The sequence below is a fragment of the Tamandua tetradactyla genome, chromosome 2 (genome assembly GCF_023851605.1).
Source record: "Tamandua tetradactyla isolate mTamTet1 chromosome 2, mTamTet1.pri, whole genome shotgun sequence".
Classification (NCBI taxonomy): Eukaryota; Metazoa; Chordata; class Mammalia; order Pilosa; family Myrmecophagidae; genus Tamandua; species Tamandua tetradactyla.
The window spans coordinates 43,372,106-43,388,523 of NC_135328.1; the positions used below are offsets into that span (position 1 = coordinate 43,372,106).

Below are 16,418 nucleotides of genomic sequence, written 5' to 3' on the forward strand. Positions count from 1 at the left end.
CATGGAAGCTAGAAGACAGTGGGATGATATATTTAAATTACTAAAAGAGAAAAACTGCCAACCAAGACTTCTATATCCAGCAAAATTTTCCTTCAAAAATGAGGGAGAAATTAAAACATTCTCAGACAAAAAATCACTGAGAGAATTTGTGACCAAGAGACCAGCTCTGCAAGAAATACTAAAGGGAGCACTAGAGTCAGATACGAAAACACAGAAGAGAGAGGTATGGAGAAGGGTGTAGAAAGAAGGAAAATCAGATATGATATATATAATACAAAAGGCAAAATGGTAGAGGAAAATATTATCCAAACAGTAATAACACTAAATGTTAATGGGCTGAATTCCCCAATCAAAAGACATAGATTGGCAGAATGGATTAAAAAACAGGATCCTTCTATATGCTGTCTACAGGAAACACATCTTAGACCCAAAGATAAACATAGGTTGAAAGTGAAATGTTGGGAAAAGATATTTCATGCAAATAACAACCAGAAAAGAGCAGGAGTAGCTGTACTAATATCCAACAAATTAGACTTCAAATTTAAAACAGTTAAAAGAGACAAAGAAGGACACTATCTACTAATAAAAGGAACAATTAAACAAGAAGACATAACAATCATAAATATTTATGCACCGAACTGGAATACCCCAAAATACGTGAGGAATACACTGCAAACACACATTACATCCCACAACAGCAGGATACACCTTTTTCTCAAGTGCTCATGGATCATTCTCAAAGATAGACCATATGCTGGGTCACAAAGCAAGTCTTAACAAATTTAAAAACATTGAAATCATACACAACACTTTCTCGGATCATAAAGGAATGAAGTTGGAAATCAATAATATGCGGAGTGCCAGAAAATTCATAAATACATGGAGGCTCAACAACACACTCTTAAACAACAAGTGGGTCAAAGAAGAAATTGCAAGAGAAATTAGTAAATACCTCGAGGTGAATGAAAACGAAAACACAACATATCAAAACTTATGGGACACAGCAAAGGCAGTGCTAAGAGGGAAATTTATTGCCCTAAATGCCTATATCAGAAAAGAAGAAAAGGCAAAAATGCAGGAGTTAACTGTCCACTTGGAAGAACTGGAGAAAGAACAGCAAACTAATCCCAAAGCAAGCAAAAGAAAAGAAATAACAAAGATTAGAGCAGAAATACATGAAATTGAAAACGTGAAAACAATAGAGAAAATCAGTAAGACCATAAGTTGGTTCTATGAGAAAATCAATAAGACTGATGGGCTCTTAGCAAGATTGACAAAAAGAAGAAGAGAGAGCATGCAAATAAATAAGATCAGAAAGGGAAGAGGAGACATAACTACTGACCTCACAGAAATAAAGGAGGTAATAACAGGATACTATGAACAACTTTACGCTAATAAATACAACAATTTAGATGAAATGGATGGGTTCCTGGAAAGGCATGAACAACCAACTTTGACTCAAGAAGACATAGATGACCTCAACAAACCAATCACAAGTAAAGAAATTGAAGCAGTCATTCAAAAGCTTCCTAAAAAGAAAAGTCCACGGCCAGACAGCTTCACATGTGAATTCTATCAAACATTCCAGAAAGAATTAGTACCAACTCTCCTCAAACTCTTCAAAAAAATTGAAGTGGAGGGAAAACTACCTAATTCATTCTATGAAGCCAACATCACCCTCATACCAAAACCAGGCAAAGATATTACAAAAAAAGAAAACTACAGACCAATCTCTCTAATGAATATAGATGCAAAAATCCTCAATAAAATTCTAACAAATTGTATCCAACAACACATTAAAAGAATTATACATCATGACCAAGTAGGATTCATCCCAGGTGTGCAAGGATGGTTCAACATAAGAAAATCAATTAATGTAATACACCATATCAACAAATCAAAGCAGAAAAATCACATGATCATCTCAATTGATGCAGAGAAGGCATTTGACAAGATTCAACATCCTTTCCTGTTGAAAACACTTCAAAAGATAGGAATACAAGGGAACTTCCTTAAAATGATAGAGGGAATATATGAAAAACCCACAGCTAATATCATCCTCAATGGGGAAAAATTGAAAACTTTCCCCCTAAGATCAGGAACAAGACAAGGATGTCCACTATCACCACTATTATTCAACATTGTGTTGGAGGTTCTAGCCAGAGCAATTAGACAAGAAAAAGAAATACAAGGCATCAAAATAGGAAAGGAAGAAGTAAAACTATCACTGTTTGCAGACGATATGATACTATACGTCGAAAACCCGGAAAAATCCACAACAAAACTACTAGAGCTAATAAATGAGTACAGCAAAGTAGCAGGTTACAAGATCAACATTCAAAAATCTGTAGCATTTCTATACACTAGTAATGAACAAGCTGAGGGGGAAATCAAGAAAGGAATTCCATTTATAATTGCAACTAAAAGAATAAAATACCTAGGAATAAATTTAACTAAAGAGACAAAAAACCTATATATATAAAGAAAATTACAAAAAACTGTTAAAAGAAATCACAGAAGACCTAAATAGATGGAAGGGCATACCATGTTCATGGATTGGAAGACTAAATACAGTTAAGATGTCAATCCTACCTAAATTGATTTACAGATTCAATGCAATACCAATCAAAATCCCAACAACTTATTTTTCAGAAATAGAAATACCAATAAGCAAATTTATCTGGAAGGGCAGGGTGCCCCAAATTGCTAAAAACATCTTGAGGAAAAAAAACGAGGCTGGAGGTTTCGCGATGCCGAACTTTAAGGCATATTATGAAGCCACAGTGGTCAAAACAGCATGGTATTGGCATAAAGATAGATATATCGACCAATGGAATCGAATAGAGTGCTCAGATATAGACCCTCTCATCTATGGACATTTGATCTTTGATAAGGCAGTCAAGCCAACTCACCTGGGACAGAACAGTCTCTTCAATAAATGGTGCCTAGAGAACTGAATATCCATATGCAAAAGAATGAAAGAAGACCCATATCTCACACCCTATACAAAAGTTAACTCAAAATGGATCAAAGATCTAAACATTAGGTCTAAGAATCTTATGTTACTTACAATTGGAGGCGGTTTTATGGACCTTAAACCTAAAGCAAGAGCCCTGAAGAAGGAAATAAATAAATGGGAGCTCCTCAAAATTAAACACTTTTGTGCATCAAAGAACTTCATCAAGAAAGTAGAAAGACAGCCTACACAATGGGAGACAATATTTGGAAATGACATATCAGATAAAGGTCTAGTATCCAGAATTTATAAAGAGATTGTCCAACTCAACAACAAAAAGACAGCCAACCCAATTAGAAAATGGGAAAAAGACTTGAACAGACACCTATCAGAAGAGGAAATACAAATGGCCAAAAGGCACATGAAGAGATGCTCAATGTCCCTGGCCATTAGAAAAATGCAAATCAAAACCACAATGAGATATCTCACACCCACCAGAATGGCCATTATCAACAAAACAGAAAATGACAAGTGCTGGAGAGGATGCGGAGAAAGAGGCACACTTATCCACTCTTGGTGGGAATGCCTTCCACTGTGGAAGGCAGTTTGGCGGTTCCTCAAAAAGCTGAATATAGAATTGCCATATGGCCCAGCAGTACTGTTGCTAGGTATCTACTCAAAGGACTTAAGGGCAAAGACACAAACGGACATTTGCACACCAATGTTTATAGCAGCATTATTTACAATTGCAAAGAGATGGAAACAACCAAAATGTCCATCAACAGGCGAGTGGCTAAACAAACTGTGGTATATACATACGATGGAATATTATGCAGCTTTAGGACAGAATAAACTTATGAAGCATGTAATAACATGGATGGACCTAGAGAACATTATGCTGAGTGAGTCTAGCCAAAAACTAAAAGACAAATACTGTATGGTCCCACTGATGTGAACCGACATTCGAGAATAAACTTGGAATATGTCATTGGTAACAGAGTCCAGCAGGAGTTAGAAACAGGGTAAGATAATGGGTAATTGGAGCTGAAGGTATACAGACTGTGCAACAGGACTAGATACAAAAACTCAAAAATGGACAGCACAATACCTAATTGTAAAGTAATCATGTTAAAACACTGAATGAAGCTGCATCTGAGCTATAGGTTTTTTTTTTTGTCTGTCTGTTTGTTTGTTTGTCTTTTTTTTCTTTTTCCTTTTTTTTACTATTGTTATTATTTTTATTTTTTTCTCTATATTAACATTCTATATCTTTTTCTGTTGTTTTGCTAGTTCTTTTCCTAAATCGATGCAAATGTACTAAGAAATGATGATCATGCATCTATGTGATGATGTTAAGGATTGCTGATTGCATATGTAGAATGGAATGATTTCTAAATGTTGGGTTAATTTCTTTTTTTTTCTTTAATTAATTAAAAAAAATTGTCATTGAGGAGTATGTGCAGCAACTGAGTGGCTACTTCCTGCAACTCACATTTGACCCAGAGCTGCTGTTTGGTTCCCAGTTCCAATACTGCAATCAAATTGCCGTGGAGTTTAACCAGCTGTACCACTGGCACCCACTCATGCCCAACTCCTTCCAGGTGGGCCCCCAAGAATACCACTATGAACAGTTCTTGTTCAACACCTCCTTGCTGCTGGACTATGGGGTCGAGGCCCTGGTGGATGCCTTCTCTCGCCAGAGCGCTGGCCAGGTAAGCCTCAGAGGCAGCATTGATTAGGGCATGTGGGCTCTGGGCTCCATCAGACCTGGGTCTGAAGTTCTTATTCTGAAACTGAATAAGAGACCAGTTTCCTCTTATTTAGGATAGGGATGGTGATTGTGAACATTCCTTAGTTAATTCTTTGGTTCTTTTGACCATTCACCAATATGCCGCGTACTGGGGTCATGTGGTAAACAAGATCCTTGTTTTCTTGGAGCTTATGCCCTAGGAATGGATTATAGTCATACTATGGTTCACATCATTTGTGCACTTACTGTGTGTTAGGCATGGTGTGAAATGCTCTTCTGATATTATCAGAACTGTAAGAGTATGATAAGAACAGCAATACCAAAACCCATGCTACTGTGGGAACTCAGAGTGGTGCTTCTGACCCATACTTGGTCAGATCTGCCTGAACGGAGGTCTGGAGGCTGAGTAAAGATTTGTCAGGAAAAGAGGTGTCTGGGAATAGGTGGCATTGTGGCAAGGGATGATTGTGTTCCGGGGACAGCATGGGTACAAAGGCTTGGAAGTCACAGGACATGGCAGTTTGAAGAACAGGAGGATATTCAGTGTAAGGTAATATGTGTGGAAGTGTCTGGTGCATAGTAGGTATTTATTAAATAATAATAATAATAATATTAAATAATCCCTGGATTCCTAACCCAGGGAAAGTCTCTGCTTCCCCTGAGTTGGAAGCTCCCAACTCCTTCATCCCAGTTCTCTAACTCCTTCATTTCTATCCCCAATCTCATACTTCTCTTAAATCCTCGTTCCTGAGCTCTATGGTGAATTTGTGGTACCATATGGATCTTGATTTCCTCCTGTAATTTGAATGCAATTAGCATATGCAGTCACCCATGGGCAGCTGGTGGCTGGTTTTATGGTTTCTGTTCTTTGTGGGGACACAGAAATGAGCAGAGACAATAGCTTTTGTTTGGTTCTGTGTGGTTTCCAAAGCATTTTCAAGGAATGACCGGGATGATATGTGTGAAATGCCCCATGATGATACTTAGATCAAGGCAGAAGGGTGACAGGAGTGTGTTGCTCTAAGGATATTGAAGAATGTGAGAAGTAATAAAGCAGAGCTTCCCCAGATAGTCATCACTCATGGCTAACATCTTGGGGGTTACTCTGTAACCAACTCTAATAACTGCTTTGCATGCTTTATCTCATTTATTTTACTACAACCCTAGGAGATAGATGCTCTTGCCTTCTCTTTTTTTCCACATGAGGAAGCTAAGACTTAGCTCTGGTAACTTGCCCAAGGCTTCACAACTTGTAAATGGTTGAACCTGGATTGGAACCAGCCTCTGCTTTATTTGCTTCAAGGTTCTTGTTTGCATGCAACCATGTTCTTCCTCTCTCCCTCCCAATTGCACATTCTCTATCTTAAACAGGACTCTTTCTTAGGCATTAACATTGTAAATTACAATGCAGCTATCTTTGGACCAATGCTCCTTAACTATTGTGAATCAGAATCTTTTTTCTGGAGCCTCTGTATATCATCAGGTTGCCTGGGGTTTGAACCCTATTTTCCTCCCCTTCATAGGATTTAAACTCTTAGTTAAACTAAACCTGTTTAGATACTATGGTTTTCTGGGAAAATTTTAACTCCCTCTCTGCTAGCTAATGACCTTTCCCCTCCAGGCAGCTTGGCGGAGGAAGGAGAAAGAGTATAAGTATTCTCCTGTGTTCCTGTGATTGTCTTTATCTGCTTTGAATGGAGTGACTTGAAAGTTTGTATTCCTGAATTCTAGCACTGAGTTTCTTCTACCTATTAGTAGATGGTAACTAGGAGCTCATGTTTTATTTAATATTAGATGCTTAGTAAATTTTGTTGACTCTCAATACTATGATACAGAGAGTGAAAAGCAGGATCCCTTAATAGTTGATCTCTGTTCTGTTAAAAAAAAAAACTGATTTGATGAGTGACAAACACACATAAGCTCTGCCAGAAAATAATTTAAAAGATATTTCCAGAAACCCATTGGGTGGAGTTCTTATCTTATCCCTCCGATACTTGGATCACCAAACTAGTACTCCTCTATTCTAATGTTCTTGTCTCCTGTTGGTTCAGATGACTTTCTGCGCCTCCAACTTTCAGCTCCAGAGCTTGGGTGCCCTCCCCCTCTGCTTGAACTCTTGGCTATGGCAGTGCTGGCCTCTTCTGCAGAGTCCTAGTTGCTGAACTTAATAGTTCCAGAACCTTCCCTAGCAGGTCCTGGAAGTTTCCCACATACAGATTCAAAGGGTTGGGGAAGAACGTGAGCTGGTGAGCCATGGGAAAGGTTCTCCTGGCCCACTCCATACTTTAAAGATGAGGAAGCTGAGACTCAGAGGGGGTCCCTGAGAGCATGGCAGTGGCAGATCTGGGGTCATCTGAAGCTCTTCCGGTTTGCTTCAGCTACTGAAATGTAAAATACCAGAAATGGACTGGCTTTTAACAAAGGGGATTTATTTGTTTACAGATTTACAGTTCTAAGGACATGAAAATGTCCCAATTAAGGCATTGAGAGGAGGATACCTTCTCTGAAAAAAGGTTGTTGGCATCTGGGGTCCCTCTGTCACTTGGGAAGGCACATGGCTGGTGTCTGCTGGTCCTCCATTCCTGGGTTTCTTTGCTTTTTGGTTCTGGTTTCACTGTTTTTTTCAGCTTCTGTGGGTTGTTCCTTGCTTCTCCGGAGACATCTCTCTTAACTCTCTCTAAAATTCCCTGCATTTTATCTTCTTATTAAGGTCCAGGAAAGGGTTAAGACCCACCTTGAATGTGCTGGGTCACATCCCAACAATCTAATCAAATCAACCACAATAGGTCTGTACCTACTACAAGAATGGATTAAAAGAACATGGCTCTTTATGGGTTACATAACAGCTCCAAGCTACTACAGATGCCCAACAGTGTGGCTGCTAAGTTGAAACACACTCTCTGTCCTAGTTCAGGGAGGACTCTTGACTATAATCCTTTTCCTAGGGTCTAACACAAGCTCTGGGACAGTGTGACCTGGTGCTCAGACTACAGCTGTGCTTATCTCTTTGCAGATCGGTGGGGGGATCTGCATCCTGCATGTGGCTGCAGAGGTTATCAAGGAGTCTTGAGAGTTGCGGCTACAGTCTTTTAATGAGTACCGCAAAAAGTTTGCCATGAAACCCTACACCTCTTTTCAGGAGCTCACAGGTGAGTACCTGTGTTCTGGTCACACTCTCTGCCCTAAAGGGACTTATGTAAAGAGAGACATAAAGCAAACAGAATTTGACAATGTATTTTGGCCAATACTGTGATTGTGAGTATGATAGGGGTGTGGGAGCACTGTGCCAGAGGTGGAGAGGGATGGTAGAGTAAATAACCCAGCTCATGGAGAGAAGGTGACTTTTCAGCTGGGTTTGAAGAATAAATGAAATTTGCCAGAGAGAGAATAGAGGGAATGTCAATTAAGGTAGAGGAACCAAAAGTACAAAGGCACAGAGTTACAAAGTATCCACTTACTTGGAAGGAAAGTGAGTAGTAGGTGTGACTGGAATGAAGGGCTTGTGTGGATCATTGGTGATGGGAGGTTGAGGCCAAATTGGATAGAATATTGGATACCATGCTAAAGATTTTGTGTTTTATTCTGTCTAATGGCTCCTAAATGCCATGTATGGTTCATCTGCATAAGAAGCACTTGGAAAACTGATTAAAAATACCAGATTCCAGATGTCTCTCCCAGAGATTATAGTTCATTAGTCCAGGGTAGTGTCCAAGAATCTGCACCTATGAATTTTTTTATTCACGATCCCCAGCTGTTGGATAGTCACATTTGGGATACCTTGACACAGAGAATGGGAGTCATGGAAGGGTTTTGAGCAGGACATGTCCTGATCCAAAACTGTAAGACTCCATGGAGGATGGACTTGAAGAAATACATAGGAAAGCTCAATTTCTGCCTTCCCTTTATCACTCTCTGTGAAAATGTGAGTCTCACAGAGTTGTGCAGTTCCTGGGACCAATGGATAAGTTCCCCATAATCCTGGAATAGCCATCTTTGGGTTTGCCAAAGAGTGCTCGCTCTTTAATTTCTTATGAAAACAGTCCAGAGTGGCAGAAAGAACACTGCCACCAAATCTCTGTGTGAGCCTGGAAAAGTTACATTACATCTCTGAGTTCCAGTAGAATGAAGGTCCTTAGACTAGCATAAATCCTTAAAAACCTACCTCTGAAGAAAGTAAAACGGGTAGCATTCTCTTGTTGTTAGATCAGGTCGTAAGGGGCCAGAGAAGTGAGGTGAGTTGCTCATGGTCACAGATTATTTGGTGACAGATCCAGGTCCCTTGACTTTTTCTTCAGTAGCACATTTCTTCCTTAGACCATACCCTAGAAGAAGGTCAGTACTTTCCTTTCCAGTCCTTTGTCCTAATCTCAGCTAGGCTAGCTTTCATGCATGTGCTCATTTGCTCAACTTTGCTCTTCTGGAGTTCCTTATTTTCCCCAGGTAAAGGTGGATGGGAAATGTTACCTCCCCAGATTAACTTATTGGCATTGTGGCTCTGACCTAGCTTCTCTCTTGTAGGAGAGAAAGAGATGGCAGTGGAATTGGAGGAGATATATGGAGAAGTCAATGCCCTGGAGTTCTACCCAGGGCTTCTTCTTGAGAAGTGCCATCCATACTCCATCTTTGGGGAGAGTAGGATAGAAATTGGGGCTCCTTTTACCCTCAAGGGCCTCCTAGGGAATCCCATCTGTTCTTCTGAGTACTGGAAGCCCAGCATGTTTGGTGGTGAGATAGGCTTCAACATTGTCAAGACAGCCATCCTGAAGAAGTTGGTTTGCCTCAACACCAAGACATGTCCCTACGTTTCCTTCCGTTTGCCCAGCCCTAGCCAGGACCACTGGCCTGGAGTGGAGTGGCTATCCAGAGAACTCTGAGGGACAGGGCAGCTGCATTCTAGAGGATGGAGCTTTGTGCTTGTTAGTCAAAAATGTTGAGGCCAGGGTTTATAGTCTTAAATGTTTGGGTTTCTGGTTTGATATTGAGAGTTTTGGACTTGACATTTAAAACTTTGGGTCCCTCACTGATTATCTAGAATGTTGTATTTTTGTTTGTCACTCTAGAATGCTGAATTCCTGTTTAATGATCAGGAATATTAGGAGCAGTTCCCATTTGGCATGCCAGAACACTGAGTCCCTAGTTGAGAAACTAGAATTTTTATATTTCTGGTTGACTTGGAACATAGGCATTCTAGAATGTGGAACTCCTCAAATTATCTAGAAAGTTAGGAAGTTCTTATTTTGCATTCTAGAATTCTGGGTGATTCTCCATAATGCTGATTTTCTGGTTGGTGAAACAGAATGTTGTGTTCCTGGTTGATGAATGATCCAAAACAGTAGGTAGTATGCCAGATCACTGCTAATGTGAATGTCTAGAATGTTGGTTTAATTAATTTTCCTGTTCAGTGAAATATCCATAGAGCAGGAGAATCAAATGTACAACAAGAATGCATTGCCTGAATCTGTGAGGATGCAAGGAGATGGGGTGTCCTGTCCGCGACTTCTCGCTCAGCGTCAAGCCCCCGACCGGCGGGTGAGACAATGAGGAGAGACAGAGAGACGCAGACAAATCCGCGCTGGTGAGAAACACAGATCCAAGACACGTAGCAGTTGTAAGCACAGACCTTTACTGGAGTTAAGCTTGCATTCTCTGTTACAGGTTCCGCGTGGGACAGAATACCCCGCGGGGGAACAACCTCTATGCGGCCGTCAGGTACGGCTCCCTGTGGGTCGTCTCCACCCACCCTGTCCGGGTAACCTCTTATATACTGTGCCCAAACCCAATAGGTTAGTGCCACGTATACAGAGGTGATTGGAAGATAGGGTTGGTGGGCGCGTGTGTCATAAGCGGAAACAGGATGCGGGTGCCATCTTGACTCACTCGATGGGCGGGGGGAACTCTAGAGCAGGCCGCAGCGTGTCCACTAGGCCAGACCCGGGAGGCGGCTCTCCACATCTCCCCCTTTTTTATTATTTTTGGTCCGTAGACCCTTTCTTAGACCCAGTGTCTCCATTGATGAGTGAGCTCCCGTGAGCTTGATTAGCCCACTACTTGTTTTGGTGCTTTGGGGAGTCTGGACTAGGCTTGCTAGGCACCAACCAGAATGCCTCCTCATATAGAGACCGGAGAGCCCGTGAACTGGAAACAACGTGACTCTCCCTGCAGTGCTTCGCCTCGCAACTGGGCTAAGCGGGGCTCAGGAGAGCGGCAACCAGAGTCGAGGGTGTCACTAGATGTCTCTGTGCAATGGCCGGAGTCTAGTCTGGCCAGGACCGTGACTCTGCCTTAGAGATCATCCTAAGACCAAAATTATGACATCTGGTGCCGCCTTTTATACCCGGGACACAGCCATGGGCCTTGCAGCTGACCTTGCTTTCGAGCGTCCCGCCCTGAGTGGCCGGGATGGGTCATACGGTGAAATGGGGGACTGGGCAGCAGGGCGGTCGTTGTCAGGAGCACCAGGGGCGAGTGACATAGCCAACATGGTAGTAACACGCAATTGCTGCTGTGTCTGGAACAAGCGTTCTAACAAGCATTTAACAGTGACTAATCCCACTAATAGTCCCACCGCTACGAGAATCCAAGTAGTCAAATTGGGCCAAGAGAACCAAGAGGTGACTCGGTTCCACAGACTTTGTACAGTCTCGCCCAGTTTGGAAAGGTCGAAGGCAACGGGGGTTAACTTGATCTTCCCAAGCACTTTAAGGTCTGATTCCACCTGTTGGGAGAGCGGGGGGTATTAAAACTGGTCCCCCCTTCTAAACAGTCGGAGGGTGACTGGCGTTTTCGTTGCCATCTCGTCAGTCGCCACCGTCATCAGCAGAGTTGGAGGCCTGATCTGATGGTTCAGGTTGAAGGCTTGTTGGTTTTTTGGGCAACAGCTCCGTGGCCTCCTCGGGCGATGTCACGGTTCTCACCAGTCTTTCCGGAACCCACACTGGTTGACGTCCTGGCTCCTGGGGAAAAACACAAACAGAGCCTCTGGCCCAGCTGAGCACTGGGTCAGGGCCTTGCCACTGTCCCGACAGGACATCCTTCCATCGGACTAGACCTCTATGTGGAGGACTTGGAGTGGTGTGCTGAAGAGCAGGTGTCATTCCTAGTGAATTTTCATTTAAAAAATTATATGTAAATAAGGCTACAGACAGTTGAGCCTTCGGGGACAGGCCGTGGCCTATTCCCCCTTTCTGTTTTTTTTAGTAAGTCTTTGATGTCTAAGATGAAAATAGACCAATGCTCTGGCAGAGCTGAGAGAAGGGGCAACCCCATCTGAACAGGTCCTAAGGACTCCATGCAATTATTAACGGCTCTTAAATCATGTAACAATCTCCATCTGCCTGATTTTTTCTTTATGACAAATACGGGTGTGTTCCAAGGCGATGTGGAGGGAATGATATGGCTCTCTTTTAGCTGTATAGACACTAGAGTATGCAATGCTGACAGCTTTTCTTTTGGTAAGGGCCACTGAGGCACCCACACCGGGGTACTGGTCTTCTACTTTAGTTTTATAGGTGTGGGTGGGAGTCTCCCCTCAGTGGCCCCTAGGAAAAACCCAGGCCTCGTCTGTCAGAATTGGAGACAGCTTGTATAGGCCTTGCGCGCCCGTGCAATGAGGCTCCTAAGCCTTTGCCGGGGACATATCCCATTCCTTTTAACAAGCGCTTAGAAGTTGGAGAGCAGCCACTGTAATTACCTGATTCGGCCACCAGAGGGAGCCCGTGGTGAGGGTTTTTGGCGAGATCACCAAAACCATTCACCGGAAGCCGCCGCGCCCCTGCAGCAGGCGCTGGCGGGGCGGAAGGCTGCGTGGGTGAGACAGGGGGCCTCCCCCAATCGATCAGCGGAGGCGCGTCTGCACCCTCGGTCTCATCACCATCTGACTCTGAGTCAGAGCTGTCTGAACTATCGCTTGACTCTGGCGGCTTGCCTTTACGGGAGCCGTCCGCAGACGAAACTGACTGAGTTTCTTGGAGCGCGTGCCGTGCCTCTAGCAGGGCAGGGAACGGACTAAGGCCCGTAGCAGCTTCTGCCTCAAGACAAGCACGGACGGTCTCCCAGATAGGGACCAGGATCGGATCCATACAAAGGCCCGTCCGGCGCGCCCGTTCTATATCATTACCAAGTTTTAACCAAGAGGGCAGACTGAGGCTCCCGGAGTGGACGAACCAGGGGGCAAAAGCAGCAATATCATCAAGGAACCGCAGGAGGGAACTCTCCTTAACCGAGATACCCCACTGCTTCAAAAGGGTCTTTAAGGGAGCTAACAAAGGTGAACTTCCTGACTGCCCCATGCTTGCAGTCGGCACTGTACCTTAACCACTCGGGGAGCTCTCCCGAGTCACCGGGGCTACCTGAAAGCCCGCGGCCCTTAACTCTCACGTAATAGGAAGTACTCACCTTCTCGCGGTGATCAGGCGCGGGAAGTCCGCTGCGAGCTCAGGATGCACGTCCTTCTCAGTTCAAGAAGAGACAGTACGGCTCTCCTTGCAGAAGAGGTGTCGAGAGAGGAGGAGTCCCCGTACGGGCCACCACTTGTCCGCGACTTCTCGCTCAGCGTCAAGCCCCCGGCCGGCGGGTGAGACAATGAGGAGAGACAGAGAGACGCAGACAAATCCGCGCTGGTGAGAAACACAGATCCAAGACACGTAGCAGTTGTAAGCACAGACCTTTACTGGAGTTAAGCTTGCATTCTCTGTTACAGGTTCCGCGTGGGACAGAATACCCCGCGGGGGAACAACCTCTATGCGGCCGTCAGGTACGGCTCCCTGTGGGTCGTCTCCACCCACCCTGTCCGGGTAACCTCTTATATACTGTGCCCAAACCCAATAGGTTAGTGCCACGTATACAGAGGTGATTGGAAGATAGGGTTGGTGGGCGCGTGTGTCATAAGCGGAAACAGGATGCGGGTGCCATCTTGACTCACTCGATGGGCGGGGGGAGCTCTAGAGCAGGCCGCAGCGTGTCCACTAGGCCAGACCCGGGAGGCGGCTCTCCACAGTGTCCTTGGAACCCCCACTTAGACTATGGTTTGAGGATGTAGAGAGAATGATTGAGTATTTTTCATGCCATTGGTTGGAAACCACCAAGCTCAGTCCCCATCCAGATCTTGAATCATGGCAGCTGTTTCTCTTGAGGCTAAATAAAGTTTTCTTTCGAAAGTTTCTTGCTATCTATCTCTGTTAGTCCCATCCTCAGGAGCAGAGATAACAATGAAATGGCCTTTCCCTTAGCCACAAGCTAACAAGCTTGGTGTGATAGAGGCTGTGGCATGAGACTCTCCACTGGGATCCATGGGGCCTTCCATGGTGTAGATGTTCCACCATTGATGCTTCATTTCTCTCTATGGATTAGGAATTACCTTTTCCAGGCTGCTCTCTGAAAGTACACAATTCCTGACCTCCAGGAGATGTTACATTCCACTTCCACAATGTGATTAAAACAACTTCTTCCCTAACAGAAGATATAATAGATATGAAAGCCATGTGGGGAGGAGAGCACTTACTGTGTGTCAGTTTTACACTATTAATTCTCATTTATCTTCACATCAACAGTACAAGGTAGGTTTTACAACTGAGAAAACTGACATCAGTGGTTAAGTAATATGTTCCACAGGTGCCAAGCAGATTTGAACCCAGGTCAGTCTGATTGTAGAGCTTATACAGTCCAGCTTTCCCTGGCTTCCTGGTTTGACTCAATGCCAGTCCTGATCTTGCCTGTCTGACTCAGGGTCAAATAGAGAAGAATGGGATGGAACTGTGTAGCCTCTACTTTACATGCAATTGTAGCTGGACTTCAATTGAATGTTTAGTATCTAGCATTTCAAATTAAAGGTAATATTCAGTCAATGGTTACAGGACAACCAATTCATTTCGATTTTTAGTCGAAAACTATACACACATATGTATGCACATATGTACACACATGCACACAACAATAAAAGCACAAGTATCTGTTGATCAAATTTATTAGTCATAAATATTTATTTTTCTAAGTGCTTACTACATGCCAGTTACTATAATCATCTTAGGGACAGCAATGAGTGATCAGGACAGACAAAGTGTCTGCCCTTATGGACCTCACATTTTCGTGGGGATAGAACAGACAGTAAGCTAGAAAACAATTAAAAAAGAGGTACAAGGTGAGTGTAGAATCCCTTCTAAGTCACTCCACTCTGTCCTCTCCTGCTTCATTCTGGAGACTTGAGATGGAACACCAGTAATTTTAGGACATAATCCCCTTTATCCCTCCAGCCCTAGTACCAAGACCATTTCCCCAGCCACATCAATCCTCATGGCCAGCAGACAGAGGAGAAAATAAAGGGATAAAGCAAGTGTCTAGGGGAAAAGGGAAGATGCTTTTATGGAGCATTATTAGATATGCTATAATGAAACACTTTTCTCACCATCTAATCTGTTGCATGTGTTTAATTTTAATTTGTATTTCTCACTGCCTTGGTCAAAATGCTTCTTTTGCCCTCAATATTTATACTTTTAGTCTGATGGGCTTTTGAGACATTTGTACAACTTCACGCTTGGTATTTTGTGCTTCAGGACAATATGGCAGTATATCTCTCTTCCTCCTTAGGAGTATAATGTGCATACAATAAGGAGCATTGATCTTAAGTGCACATTTCAATTAATTTTTACATATGTATAATAAGCCCAAGTAACCACCAAATGAAGATCTATCTCAGGATATTTTTAGCTATTTGGGGCACCCTGCCTCTCCAGATAAATTTGGTTACTGGTTTTTCTATTTCTGAAAAGTAAGTTTTTGGGATTTTAATTGGTATTGCATTGAATTTGTAAATCAATTTAGGTAGATTTGACATCTTAATTATATTTAGTCTTCCAATCCATGAACATGGTGTGCCCTTCCATTTATTTAGGTCTTCTATGATTTCTTTTGACAATTTCTTATAGTTTTCTTTGTATAGGTCCTTTATATCTTTAGTTAAGCTTATTCCTAAATATTTTATTCTTTTGGTTGCAATTGCAAATGGAATTTTCTTCTTGATTTCCCCCTCAGATTGTTCATTACTAGTGTATAGAAACACTATAGTGTTGATCTTGTAACCTGCCACTTCGCTGTACTCATTTAGTAGCTCTAGTAGTTTTGCTGTGGATTTTTCAGGGTTTTCAACATAGAGTATCATATCATTTGCAAACAGTGAGAGTTTTACTTCTTCCCTTCCAATTTCTATGCCTTTTATTTCTTTTTCTTGTCTGATTGCTCTGGCTAGAACTTCCAATACAATGTTGAATAATAATGGTGATAGTGGACATCCTTGTCTTGTTTCTGATCTTAGGGAGAAAGTTCTCAGTTTTTCCCTGTTGAGGATGACGTTAGCTGCAGGTTTTTCATATATTCCCGTCATCATTTTAAGGAAGTTCCCTTCTATTCCTATCCTTCGAAGTATTTTCAACAAGAAAGGATGTTGGATTTTATCAAATGCCTTTTCTGCATCAACCTAGATGATCATATGGTTTTTCTGCTTTGATTTTTTGATATGGTGTATTACATTAATTGATTTTCTTATGTTGAACCATCTTTGCATACCTGGGATGACTCCTACTTGGTCATGGTGAATAGCTCTTTTTAATGTGCTGCTGGATTCGATTTGCAAGAATTTTGTTGAGGATTTTTGTGTCTATATTCATCAGAGAGATTGGTCTGTAGTTTTCTTTTCTTGTAATATGTTTGTCTGGCTTTGGT

General features: G+C 42.6%; 1 protein-coding gene across 1 annotated transcript in view; it reads left to right on the top strand.

Annotated features, from left to right (window-relative positions):
* Positions 1-9,580, top strand: part of LOC143656034 (prostaglandin G/H synthase 1-like) — a 43,360-nt gene extending 33,780 nt beyond the window's left edge. Inside the window, 3 exon segments of the mRNA XM_077127719.1 lie at positions 4,396-4,668; positions 7,720-7,855; positions 9,225-9,580. Coding sequence (XP_076983834.1) covers positions 4,396-4,668; positions 7,720-7,855; positions 9,225-9,580 — 765 coding nt within the window.
* Positions 9,581-16,418: the final 6,838 nt, after the last annotated feature.